The 14144-nt window shown below is 33.2% G+C and overlaps 2 protein-coding genes across 3 annotated transcripts in view; one reads left to right on the top strand and one right to left on the bottom strand.

The window, feature by feature from the left end:
- Positions 1-14144, bottom strand: part of LOC111510431 (MOXD1 homolog 1) — a 57798-nt gene that overhangs the window by 42784 nt on the left and 870 nt on the right. Inside the window, exon 1 of one of the 2 annotated variants that reach the window (XM_074174567.1) lies at positions 2176-2326. The exons of the other annotated variant lie outside the window; for it this stretch is intronic. Coding sequence (XP_074030668.1) covers positions 2176-2180 — 5 coding nt within the window. The 5' untranslated portion in view covers positions 2181-2326. Of the gene's footprint in view, positions 1-2175; positions 2327-14144 lie in introns of those variants that run through there. 2 annotated transcript variants of the gene reach the window in all.
- On the top strand, positions 7712-12850 carry LOC141481991 (protein takeout-like). The gene is made up of 3 exons (XM_074174570.1): positions 7712-7871; positions 8614-8979; positions 12252-12850. Exons 1-3 carry the CDS (start codon positions 7814-7816, stop codon positions 12551-12553), a joined length of 726 nt encoding a protein of 241 aa, XP_074030671.1. The 5' UTR covers positions 7712-7813; the 3' UTR covers positions 12554-12850.

The raw sequence follows: 14144 nt of genomic DNA, 5'->3' as shown, positions 1-14144 counted from the left end.
AAAATATTCATGTGTTTGATTATATAGTTCATAATTCGACTTCTGAGGGTTGTCGTTCGTAGGGGTGCGACAGCTGGTTAACGGAAAACAGATTTTAAACAGATATATTTTTTGAACACTCTTGAGTTTATGTGATTTGTTTGATCATTAGTTTTATCATCCATATTCGTTCTAAATTCGAAGTATTCCATCACCGGGTAGTTGAATTTAGAATATATGTAACATTTGGCGACCGTGACAGGACTTCAACTATAGAGAAGATGAAAAAAGTACCAGATATCCAACGAAGTTTATTTGATCAAGTTTTCAACGATGGTTTCGATTTGTTTGGCAAAAATGAAACCGAGAAGATCAGCATACTTAGAAGGTTAATCTCCTGGAACAGAAAATCGAAATTTTGTCAGATTTACATAAACAAGTTGTTGATTTTATATCAGACAATGAATATGCACTGAAATTGGAAATATCTACTGCTGATGAATATTCTAAGTTTTATAGAGTCAAATATATGACAGGAAGTCTTTCAAACCAGAATTTGCTTGCTGATTCGTTTTCTCAATGTTCTAGTAGTACAAAGAAGAGATTTCAAACACCAAAAATTGAATTCCGAAAGTTCGACGGCAAAATTAAAGATAGGCTTTCCTTTTAGAGTCAGTTTGGAAGGGTCAATGATGATGAAAATATTGCACCGGAAGAAATTCCAGTATTTGATTCAAGCAACTCCATTTGATTCCAGAGCTCGTCAACTTATAGATAGCTACTCTCCCAGTAAAGAAAATTACCCAAAAGTAATTGAAATCTTGAAGACACGATTCGGAAGGAAAGATCTTCTAGTGGAATTTTATGTGCGAGAATTGTCGAAGCTGATATTAAAGAATATTTTGAACCATAATAATTTGAGTGTCCTTTACGATAAAATGGAATCTTAGTTACGTGCGTTAGAAACACTTAATGTAACTTCAGATACTTGTGCAGCTATGCTATATCCTTTAATGGAATCTTGTCTTACCGAAGATCTTATACGAGTATGGCAGAGAAGTAGTCTTCACTGCAATGAATGAATCCTTTCTTAAGGATCGTCTAGATAAATTGATGATATTTCTTAGAAAAGAAGAGGAAAATGAGGAATTTGGCGGTGTCTCCACAATTTCAGAGTCCACCAACTGCTTCTGGATTATTAAATAATAAAATAGACAAGAAATGTAGTTTCTGTAGTGGAATACATTCAAGTGAATCATGTAATGAAAGCAATACGTGACTCTACGTGATCGCAAACCAAAATTATCTGAAAAAGCATGTCTGAATTACGGGCACATTTCTAGAAAATGTCGTGTATCCATAACATGTGCGCTTTGTGGTGGTAGGCATTATGCAATTATGTGTCCAAAATCTGAAAATTCAGAGATGAAATCTATTGAAACAGAAACTAATATAGATAATAATTTATCAAATGGTTCGTATTCTGAAGTCTTCTGCAGACATTACTTGTAAACTTGAAAGGTTTTAATAAGTCGAGAAGATTGCGAGTTATTTTTGATACCGGTTCCCAGAGGTCATATGTTACGAAATTCGTAGTTGAAGAGATGGGTCTTTACGACAAGAAGAAATCATACACGCCCTTTTTGGTGGATCAAGAATGAGTAGGTATTGTCGAACGTAATTGTTACCACGTAAGACTGTGTGACCTGAAAAACAAATATTCTTGCAATTTTGAAGCAATTGACTAGTCGTTAATTTGCAGCAACATAAATTGTATTCGTAGCTCTAGAGACACGATTAGGTTGGACTTTGATGGGTAAATTGCAAGAAGACCATGAAAGAAATCCACAGTCGTGAGTAGTGATGTCTATGTTGTCGAAAAAGGAATCAATTTCTGATCTGTGGTCATTGGATGTTCTTGGCATTTCAGATTCATCAGAGAAGATAACTCAGAAACTGAGAAGTTGGTCACGTTTGAACAGAGTTACTAGAAATGATGATGTTAGATATGAGGTGTATTTGTCATGGACTGATGATCACATTCCGTTACCAAGTAATTATAGATTAGCAAGAAAAAGACTCGATTCTTTACTGAAAAAACTTGAATGGCTATCGTAATCAATATAACCATTTTTGAAAGAATGGCAAACTGAAGGAATCCTGAGTCAGACTTACTCAAAGAAGGTCATTACTTACCCCATCGCCACGTGGTAAAAGACAGCAGTACACCCACTAAGATTCGCCCAGTTTTTGATGCCACAGCTCGAGAGAAAAATCAACCGTCTCTAAATCAGTGCCTAGAGAAAGATATTAATCTGACTGAGTTAATACCTACTTTGTTGATGAGATTTCGCTTATCAAAATTTGGGCTTATATCTGATATGAAAGCGAAGATTGATCTGAGAGGGAGGGAACATATTTCTATTGACGAATCTTCAGTTGATAACACCGTTTCTCCTGTTTTGGGACTTTCTTGGAATAAACACTGATACTTTGCAGCTCAATTCTGAGTGGTTTCGATATATATCGACACTGAAGTAGTTACAAAGCGGTTAATTTTGTGTCTAACAGGTCATCGATTATTGTCTTTTCATGTCCAATATATCTTTGCCCCAAATTATTTATTATTGCAAAAGATATGGAATTTGAAAATAGGCTGGGATGTTGAGGTTCAAGAGGATATCAGAAGCATTTTTTTGAAGTGGGGGAAAGAAATTCCTATACTTTTGAACTTGAAAATACCCAGATGGCTGTTTGACTCCACCGAGGGAAAAATTCCACTGTAGTTTGCACGTCTTCTGTGACGCTAGTCAAAACGCTTACGATAAAGCCTTATTTATGAGATCTGAAACATGTAAGGGAGTGACTGTTCAATGTACAAGCCAAATGAAGAGTATCTCCTGTTAGAAGAATGACCATTCCCCGATTGGAATTGTTAGCAGCTACAACAGGAACGAGATTATCCAAAACTGTCACGGAAAAACTCATTTAAAATTATTTCATGCTGGAGTTCAGGGTTCACTAAGTATTTTGAGAGAAAAGTTCTGTATAATCAGAAGAAGAAAAGCAGTGAAATCAAAAACAATGAAAGGATCAGTTCCCCGAACGCTACAACGAGTTTGGTTCTATCTCTGCTATGCGATAAAAGAAATCTAGAAGAAAGTAGAAGCGAAGATACTGAAGATATACAAAGGAACAAAGGAAGTTTACGAGAGTTCTTCTCCGCAGATAACTACAAGATATGATAGAAAAGTTAAACCTGTTCAAAGATAAAACTTATAGTAAATTGAGTTATTGAATTTAGGTTCATGGAGAATGTGTTTGATTATATGGTTCATATATTTTTTGAAAACTCTGAGTGTATGCGATTTGATTGATTGACAATTTTATGTAACTTGAAAAAAGAAGTTGAGTTATAAAAAAGTCTGAATAGAATTAGTACCTTTACTATATTTCTCATCCATATTCGTTCACATTCGACGTATTCAATCACCGGGTAGGTTAATTTAGAATATATGATGATACTCAATGTCATAATTAGTAATATTTACTCATTGCAAGGTATTAATAAGTCAAATGGCAACGACTCACATTTCACTAAAAAAATTTATCTGACAACAAACTAGACGAAACTTTTGGACACATAGAAATTGTGGATTATATCCCAATTTCACTGGAATCATGTATTTGTAAAATCCATTGGGGTTCTAATTAGTCTCACAATCTTCAGAGAGTTACCCGATGAGAAAACTGAGGATAAATAATTGTTAATATTGATTAATAATATTAAATCAAATTTAAAATATTCAAAGATAACCTTTCACTATTTTTGAGAAAGTTACTGACACCCTGGTTAAAATATACAGTTGATACAGTTTCAAACTATCATTCGTTATTTTGAGAAGCCAACGTTGCTTCATTTAGGTACAGCTGAAAAACTTTGAAACTGTGAACAATTGTAAAAATATTTTACATGAAGCATTCTTTTATCGAAAAAATAGGCAATTGAATGATATATGATGGAATCGGCCGATACTTGATGAAAATCCATAACTAACGTATTCCAAAAACACTTTATTGTGAGATTTTCACTAAATTGTTTTACAAAAACGCAACACGTGTTTCGCCATACAATGGCTTCATCTGCTGACTTGTGGCTCTTGTCCAAAACTGTATATTGCCCAAATAGGAAGAACATTTTTCCAACGAATTAAAGAACATAGGAGTAGTTTTGTAAATAGAAAGACCAATTCCACATTTGCAAACCATCTTTTAGCAGAAGGACATGAGTTCAATCATGAGTACGAGGTGTTACATTTAGAAGAGAAGAGTTTGAAACTTAATCTTCTAGAATGTTTAGAAATCAATAGATTCAGGAATTCGGGTAATTTACTGAATGATCAATTAGAACTCAATAACTCTCCGTTACTGAATATATTTTTTCAAATGTGAAAATGGAACATAAGTGCAGGTAATTTAATTCGTTAGAAACTCAGGTAAAAAAACAGCTACTTAAACTTCAGGTACTTCGTTTACAGGTACTTTGATTTCAGGTACTTTGATTTCAGGTACTCCATAAACTATATATATATTTAGTATTGAATGTGTAGAATTAGTTGAAAGACACGCCAGATGAAGCCATTGTATGGTGAAACACGTGTTGCGTTTTTGTAAAACAATTTAGTGAAAATCTCACAATAAAGTGTTTTTGGAAAACGCAATTGAATGAAATGTCCCTTAATTTCATGATAAATCAAATTCCTTGTGTTTTATTAAATTCGGTATAATACCCCAAAAACTGACTAATGTCATTGTTTGAGAAGAATTTTCAAACAACGTCGAAGGTTACATAGTTGTTTGACGATAAATTACATCATTAGCTTCACTCACAGTTGCTGGGGCCATCTCCTAGCCACTAGAGATGTTCACTAAAATAAACAGTACAGAACGTTTAAAGATTTCTCTTCGAACAATGGTGCACTGAAAGTACAGTGTACTATTTCAGCGTTAGATGTCGCCTCCAATACCAGGAAGAAAATCTTCTGAAATGATATCAAATTTGGTGTGATATCTTATTAATGACTAATGGCGATGTTTGTAGGGAATTCTCTTCAACGCGGATGGTTACAATATTGTTTGGGAATTAATTACATCATTTTCTATACTCGCAAATGCTGAGGCTCCTAGCCACTAAAGATGTCACGAACAGTACAGACGTTGTTTGAAGAGTTCTATTCAAACAATGGTGCAGAGAATGTAGTGAAAGTGTAGTGTATTATTTCAGCGTAAGATGTCGCCTTCAATACCAGTCGAAAAGTTTTGTAAGGTGGTTAAAAATTTCAAATATTCTTAAATTAATTTGAAATTCAAGGCAAAAGATGGCCAATGAGATAATGCAGGGGACTGCTTTTGAGACATGGCGTCCTCAACGTTCAGTATGTATCTCTATAGTTGTTCGTAAAATAATTTTTTGCTGCGAACTGGTTTATTTTAGGCAAAAAACCCGAGAGACATTTTTTGTTTAGAATCAAACAGGCTATGGGAAATGAATTTTTAAATGGTGAACAAATAATAAGACAAAAAGTTACATTGGAAATAAATTTTAGAGGTTGCGTTTTCCACCCCTTACAACCATGGGGTAAACCAAATAAAGTACTGGTCAAGTGTCTTTTTGGTAGTACAAAACGTCAGGTTAATTTCAATATTGTAACGTTTTTAGTGCTTGTGAAAAAAAATTGTTATACAAATTTTATGTACCCCCTTTAAGGGGCTGTATCTTAACAAGGGATGCTCCAATGAAGTTTCTTCATATGAAAAATCCTATCTTTTTTTCGATGAGGAATCACTTCCTTAAATGTTTTACACTTACTCAGTTACACCCTGTATATTAGTGTCCAGATCATCCAATTCAGGCTAAAATAAATTGGTAATCATTGACCTATAGTGGTATCGTCCCAAATTCGACAATTTTGTTTGTGCACGATCCCATTCATTCAGAAATGGGCCTCATCGCTAAAGATGATTTAAGTGGAGGCCCACAAGTCACGACGCGGAATTTCGCCAAGTTGTGGTTTGCGGCAGTCGGCCTTCCGCAAACCACCGCTTCTCCTGCACACTCTCACAGACAGCGGCGATGTTTGCGGCATATCTTGCGTTTCGTCGATGTACGGGAGTTGGTAGATCGTTTACTGAACCATGACTCCAATTCATCCACCATATTGCGAATAGTCCTTTCGATAGGACGATTATGGCGACCGTAAAATGGGCGAAGCGCGCGGTACGTTGCCGGAACAAAACACCCATTTGGATAAAACAATTTTATTATTTGCACGTGTTGTTGAATGGTATATCCGTCCATGGTGATTTGGCAAAACAGACTGAATAAATGACAACTAATTTGACAGATGTAGCCTCAACAAAATGGCCATTATCAATTGTCAAAATTGGGAAGTCCCTGGTGGAAGACCCTTATACCTTTTCCTACGTACGTTAAGAAAATTATTCTTTAATGTGTGATTTTCAAATATATTGTAATTCTGATGAATGTTGATCAATCAAAAAGAACCCGAGTATGGATGAAACACACTGTATTTATAATTGAGAAAAATTATCCGAAACGATTGTCGAAGAAACATGTGGTTGTGACACCTTAATCACTACGTAGAAAAATTGAGGAGTTTTTTGTGTTAATTGATACAATAATGAGAAAATGATGATACCAGAAACCAATTCTATATCAATTATGCTGCGGAGTGAGTCAGTCGTCTTTGATTATTTATGAGTTTTTTACCAAGTGGAGTGGAAAAATTAAATATTCGTACCTTTATTCGAATCTAGTACAAGATGAATATTTTGTGAAAAAGTTTTTTGTAACTTGAAAAGTAATTTTATGTAGATATGATTTTTATGAATTTCCACTAGTAGTAAAACGATTATTGTTTTGTAATATATTAAAAAAATTTCATTAGTTCGGACTTCTATTGTCTAATAATGTATAAAATAATTTGAAATCCCTTAAAGAACCAATACAAATTAAAAATTAAAAAGAATAGCTGAAAGTAAAAAGTATATTAAGCAAAAAAAATCCTGAAATGAAATTACAGTAAAATAAAATACAAGTGAAAAATAGAACAATTAAATAAAAATGAGAAATTAAGAGATTTATTATCAAGTTACTTTACGACGTTTCGATTGTTAGTATCCTCAGTCGTCTTCGGGTGATGACTGATTTTTAATTTGTACTGGTTCTTTTAGGGATTTTAAATTATTTGAATATATTATTAGACAAAGGATTTCCCAATGAAATTCATCATGAAACATTTGTCATTATTATAAATGGGGTGAAACAATTATACAACCCATTCGATGTTTTGAAAATTCTCCTGCCATTTTCTGTAAAGAAAATATGATTTTCAAATCTTCACCAGAGAAGATTTTGGCTGAATTGTGACCGAAGTTCTGGCTTTCTCTCCACAACATACATATGTTATTATTCACAATATGTTCAAAATTGTATCTCGATATCTACCTAAATAAGCTTTTGCCTCGTTTCTCAACAATCCGATTTTGATTTTTCCCAGTTTCACAATTCCTGACATTATTACAAAAAATATTCGCTCTCTTATATAGAATCAAAAAATCTTAACCTAAATCATCCTGTACATAAAACAATCGCCACTGTTCCTAAACGAAGGTTATTTCCTACGTTTTTTCTCTTTTCAGACACCTTAAATATAACATCAAGGATGAAACACCGATCATAGTTTATAATTATAGGAAATATAAGTAACATCAGAGTGTTTTACGATAGTTTTTGAAACATCTGCATCGGAACATGAAGATTTTTTATTTGATGGTGTCGCTGATGGGCGTTGCATATTGTAAAAAATTACGTGAGTACAAGAAAAAGGTCATCAATTTTCATTCAGGAAATGCTTCATGATTGATTCAATCTACAAACTTTCCAATAGATATACAATCTTTGATCATTTTCTCGTTTAGGAAATAACGAAATGGCTCAATTCATTGGAATCCTTATAATTTTTTTGCCATTAACTCAGATAATGCTAAAAATGTGAATAATTTTGCAACAACTGCCAATCTATAGTGATTTGTTTAATGATCTTCATAATTGGAACTAGTGGCTATCACAACGTCGAAAAAATGTAATTGTTGTGAATCATTACTAGGGTGTTTTTGGTTTCGTAAATCACAATGTTTGATTTATTTATTTTTTTGTAGTTTTTGAATTTTTTTTGTAAACCGTTTTATTATAAAACCAATATTGAATGCAAAATAATTAATGAAATATTTTTTCAGGCAGCAGATTATTAGGTAACCATTTTATAATAATTATTGAAAAGGCTATCTCAAAAAGGCCATATAAATAATATATTGTCTTGTCTATATTTTTATACTTTCAACCAAATGACATTTTTTTGTGAAATTTCAATTAATTAAATAATTAATAAAATTATTTCGTTTTGGAAAGTCAAAAGTAGAATATTCGAACTGTTATTGTCTAAAAGTGTAATATTGGGAATCTTGTTGTGGAGAAAATAAATGAACAGAAAATATCAAAATATTTGTTTGAGTTTGAAATAATTTGCAAAATCAACGAAACTTTTTTTTCAGCATCTTTCATAGAAGTATGCAGCAAGTCGGATCCCAAAATTGTCGAGTGCCTTAAAAGAAACATTGAAAAGTTGCGTCCAATGTTCCTCAAAGGCATACCTGAACTCCAGATTCCCTCGATGAATCCTCTACAGATTCCGAAAGCTTCACTCGCGAATGGCAATGCAATAACTGCAGACTTCACGAACCTTCAAATTTACCAACTGAATGATTTCACAATCGACAAGCTAGATGTGGATTTGGATCATTTCAAACTGGACGTGACTCTTACTTTTCCCAGATTGAGGATAATGGCGGATTATCATATCAAAGGGAAGATTCTTGTTATGGATTTGGACGGTAGCGGTCCAGCTGATGGAAATTATAGTGAGTCACATCAGTGGTTTTGACTTAATTTCACGTGTTTCAAGTGTTGCACTTGAAATAACAGAGAACATTTTTGTATCTGCCTATAATTTTTTTATATATCTTATGAAGTCACGTCTCAGACAAGACACCATTCGGTTAGTTGCCAGCTCGCAATTCATGCGACATTTTAAATCTCTTAACTAATTTCCAGTTGTCCTGTGACTTATGTGTTATTATTATAATCAGATCCCTATTCAGTTCAAATTCAATTGAATCTATTATCAAATTTTCTTTGACGTCATTCCATTACGCGAGTTGAGATCGTTTCGACGTGGCTTGTTTGCTCCTTCTAAATGGATCGTGTCTTCAATTCGACTGGTCTAACCAAGCACGATTTTTTCCAAGAAGGTTACAGTTCGATATCTGTCCTGCGAGGGAGATGTGCCAAAGTGGTTGTGAAGGGGCAGCGTTTTTGGATTTAAATTCTTCTTCCCGTTGAAGTTGATAGTTGCCCTTCCTAAATCGAACGGAAATAATATTCTGGTTATCGTCAAAGCTACTTCTCAAAAACTTAGAACGCTGTTCCAAACCAGAAAACAGTACACACCTCAACAATTTTTGATTCTTTATAAAGCTCAGATCAGACTTTCTTTGGAGTATTGCTCTCATGTATAGCTGGTTTTGTGTTGAGTTGTCTTGTATTAAAATTTATTTTTAAGTTTGTAGGATGACATCAGACGAATAGGTAGTTTATTTTGGAAAAAGGGAAACTTATCACCTCACTACTGCGTAGGCTAAAAGTACAGAACTTATGATATAATTTCAACTTTTATTATTATTCTGACCCTAAATATTTTATTTCCATTTTTTCCCATGAAAAATCTACAGGTAAAATTTTCAATATAATTATCTGAAAAAAATTATGATTATGATAGTCATGTGAGCTGATGCAGAGTATCATGAGTCAGCATTTTTCGTCATGAGATGTCATCTCATCTCCCAAAATACCTTTGTCTTCCATATCACAGAATCCTTTGTTTGGTATGAATTTCAATTGTTTACTGTTTATGCTATTCGTAACGACCGAACTTCACAAAATACGTTCCCACCAAACTGTCTCATTGAATTTCCCAGTTTTATAAATGGATGCTACTTGTATTTCCACAACGTGTTGATTTGAATTTATTCGAAAGACTTTTTTAACGAACCAATAGTGCTCTCCGACCAAAAGCTGCCGTTCACGAATAAATGTGCAACATATTAAGGAAATGTCGCTACAATGCCTCAAAGAAACACTGAAAGTCTCGATCACAACAAAACCACAATATTCAACACTAGTCATATAATAAATATATAACGATGAGATTGGAACCTTTGGTGTGAAAGTTGAATAACTTTTTTCGAGATCAATTGCCCTAACACCAAACTGATATTTTTGCACTCGACGCGCGTTTCGCCAACAAAGTTAGCATCCTCAGGAGAAGAAAATTGATACCTAATCTAGTCTGGTTAGTTCTTATATACTAAAATTTGTTACCTGAGGTTGTATACCTGAAGTCCAATATGTAATTTCTCGGTAATTAACTACCTGGAAGTTCTTAGTAATTATTCTCTTCCTAACAGAAGATTAAAAAGCGGGCTAAACGGGATGGGTCCCTCATCGCCATTCATGCTGTTTTTACATTTTGCTATTTCTAGACTCTCACATGCATCGAGTAGCCTGGTGTCATGCACATGCTTAATCAGTTTCCGATTGTTTTTACCAATTCTGTGGTCCTTATCTAGAGCATGTTGGGCGACACTGGATTTTTCTATCCGTCCGTATTTCATGTGTGCACAATGCTCCTTGAAGCGGGTTTAATTCGCTCGTCGGCTCTGGCCGATGTATTTGCTGTTGCAATCTTGACAAATGATTTCGTAAATCCCCGACCTTTCTGTGTTTTCTAGTCTATCTTTTGGATTACCAAGAAGCTGTTGCAATTTATGAGAAGTTTTATTATAAATATAGTTTGAAAAAACTAAAAAACACGCTTTTAAAGAACATCGAACTAAAAAGTTAAAAATATTTTTTTAAATAAGCTTAAAGCGTTATTGTTTTAAGCTTATTTAAAAAAAATATTTTCAACTTTTTAGTTCGATGTTCTTTAAAAGCGCGTTTTATAGTTTTATTAAACTATATTTATTTTTCACTTTTTAGTTCGATTTATTGTCAAAAATAATTTTTTTTCAAGTTCTTGTCACTAGTTTTCATTGTTCAAATCCATATTCTGGTTTGCTTTCAAATAATCGAATGAGATTTTAAAATTTATTTTCCGTTTCGTTCAAAACTTTTTTCTGTACTAAATCACGGGTAATTGCAAATATTTAAATATTTCACCTGTAGTAGAAAATTTCGCTAACACTTATAATTCTTAAAATATGTTTTTTATTTTGATTTTCTTTTGAACAACCTATCAAGGATGTTACGGATAACGGCATCTGCCCGCGAATAGCTCAAGCAATAATTGATAGTTACGTACAGCTCCATCTACCCGCGAATAGATCAAGCAATAATGATGGTAATTCTATCAATACAGATCCCGAGCTTGAGAGATACAAACAAACATACATACATACATACAGGTGAAGCTAATATAAAACGTGCAAAAACCATCATCGTTGAAAAAGTGGTCGGGATGAAACGAAAAAAAAAAAAAACGATGTTTCGAAATATAAAAACCTACATATATTTACAAGAAATATTAAAAACCGCAGTTGGTATTACTCAATCTTTGACTTGCGTTTATTATCCATCACTTTAACTTTAATTCCAACTTTTCCCAATTAATATTTTATAGAAATAATTTTTTTGGATCAAGATGTCGAAGTGGATAGCCAAAAACCTTTCACAAAAATTAATCTCTCCTAAAAATATCCCTCTTGCAATTTAAACAGGATTCTTGGGAGAAAAAGCATTTTGGTTTTCTACTACTCCAATTGTTACAAAAAATGTGGGACTCTTCCAAAGAAAGGAAGGGTGTAATCAATTTCAAATACACATAGATGTGTAGACCATGTAAAGTAGTAACTTTCAGACAAGTATAAAAATTAACTAGTTATTTAATGGAATAAAACTCGAAACCGGTTGTAAAAATAAAATAACTAGTGGAAGTTAGACAAAAGCGTTTTCATCCATTGAAGTGATCATGAATACCCACAAAATGAACAAGTCATCAATTACACAAATTTGATATTTTTATATTCTATGAAGTTCATTTTCAGTTAAAAACTAACCATAATAATTTTTCTAGCCAATGTCAGAATCCACTTCAAGAGCGAAGGCTCACGGAACAATAGAAACGGAAAGAACTACATCAAGATCGACAAAACCTCGATAGACATGGAGATAGGCGAGGCGCATGTCTTTTTTGACCGAATTTTCGGAGACAACGAAGAACTGAACGCCAACACTAACAAAATCATCAACGATAATATAGAAACGCTTATTACGGATCTGAAACCAGTCATATCCGAAATTGTAGATACATTCTTAGTAGGGATTACCAAGAGACTCTTTGACAAATACCCCATCGAAGATCTGTTTAAACCTTGAAATGGAAGTTTAATGTAGAAGAAATTGTAACATATAAAGATATATATTTTTTGGAGAAGTTTTTTGATTAGGGCTTTAGAGCTGAAAAAGAACTTATTAAAACTGGTGACCTGGACCGTTTCTCCCTAGATTCTATACCAGCGAACTCTACCTTAATATGATTTTCATCATGGACCCACAATCCACGGAAAGACCTAAATGTTGACAAAACAGAAAACTACTCGGTAGTTTTTTCGTCTAAAAAAATGTTGGTTTCACTAACTTTGAAGAAAATAAAATAGCCTCTATGATCTATAACACGGTATTTCTTTTTATTCATGACTTGGTTAAACTTTAGAGATTGAACTATTTGCTAATTTTTGGGAATGCACCAAGAAATAAATAAAAAAACAGATATTTCAATTAATATTAAACAACTAGCAAATGTTCGAAGCATTCATGAAAAAAATACCTTCTTTTGTGGCTTCATAAGTATTTCCGATATTGTTATTCAAAGTTCGTACATTTTCAATGGGTACATACTAGTACTTAGCAATTTTCTCAACAAAATAGAACCTTTCAAATGGGTACTTCATTCGTTATATATTTCTGACTGAAACTGATCGCATTCAGATTGAATATAAGCAATGAATATTATTATTTGTCTATTGGTATCGCTAATATTTTGTTTGGAATTGCGTAAGTAAATGTTATTCGAAATTAAAATTAGAGAAAAAATAAACACTTATTCTTCTCTGTAAGAAAATTCTCATGAAATGGCTACTTTTTTGAGTCTTAGAAATTTGTATAACTTTCAAAATATTATCAGCTATAAGCCAAAAATGTATTCGACGACGGTATACTGGAAAAAACTATTTCTTATGAAGTAATGTCGTTAATACATCGAAATGTGCAACTTCTACCATATAAACATCTGATAGTTCAACTTTTCTGTAATCGAACTATTTGAAAGGCACGTAACTTTCAAAATCAGAATTATATTATCGTATAAAACTAATTAAAAAACCACAGCAGTGGTAATTTTTCCAAGCTTCATTCATTATTTTCCAGGACAAATTGAACACTATTACTTTATTTCCAATCGATAAAATAATAAGGACATCAAATTTCAGTAGGACATCAAATTTCAGTGTCCAGCTCTGTTCTTTTTTCATTAACGATAAGAGAAGGCATAAAATATTCTTGCATAATCACTAAATTTTTTAAAATCCTTCGAATAATTCAAAGAACCGAGTTTTGAGCAACCCGAATTTGTATTTCGCGCCTCAAGAATGATATTATTTTTTTTTCTATCATTCGTAGAAGTTTGTCACGAATCAGATCCATTGTTGTCGAGAAGCTGAAACCGAGGCATTCCTGAACTTCCAATTCCTTCTCTCGGCCTGCTGATTTTTACGAAAGCTACCCTCAAATGGTGAACAGCGGAATTTTCAGATATTGAAGTGTACGGAACACAGAAAATGATTGTCGAGCCGTTTCATTTGAATTTAGACAAATTAAATTTAGAAATGAAAATATTTTATCCCGAACTGATAACAAAAACAACCCATAAAATGAATGGAGAAATTTTGATTACCAGCTAGACAGCAGT

Source organism: Leptinotarsa decemlineata, unplaced genomic scaffold, assembly GCF_025532065.1.
Source record: "Leptinotarsa decemlineata unplaced genomic scaffold, Ldec_3_MD MMD2_tig00000591_RagTag_RagTag, whole genome shotgun sequence".
In the NCBI taxonomy this organism is placed as follows: Eukaryota; Metazoa; Arthropoda; class Insecta; order Coleoptera; family Chrysomelidae; genus Leptinotarsa; species Leptinotarsa decemlineata.
The sequence above is the reverse complement of the archived record's forward strand: the minus strand, read 5'-3'. Positions and strand labels throughout refer to the sequence as shown.

What these genes read in the sequence shown, in the direction of transcription:
- LOC141481991 (XM_074174570.1), top strand. Translation starts at nt 7,814, where the DNA reads ATGAAGATTTTTTATTTGATGGTGTCGCTGATGGGCGTTGCATATTGT. An exon ending in TGCATATTGTAAAAAATTAC is followed by an intron (nt 7,872 to 8,613) that starts GTGAGTACAAGA and finishes CTTTTTTTTCAG; the next exon opens with CATCTTTCATAGAAGTATGC. An exon ending in TCCAGCTGATGGAAATTATA is followed by an intron (nt 8,980 to 12,251) that starts GTGAGTCACATC and finishes TAATTTTTCTAG; the next exon opens with CCAATGTCAGAATCCACTTC.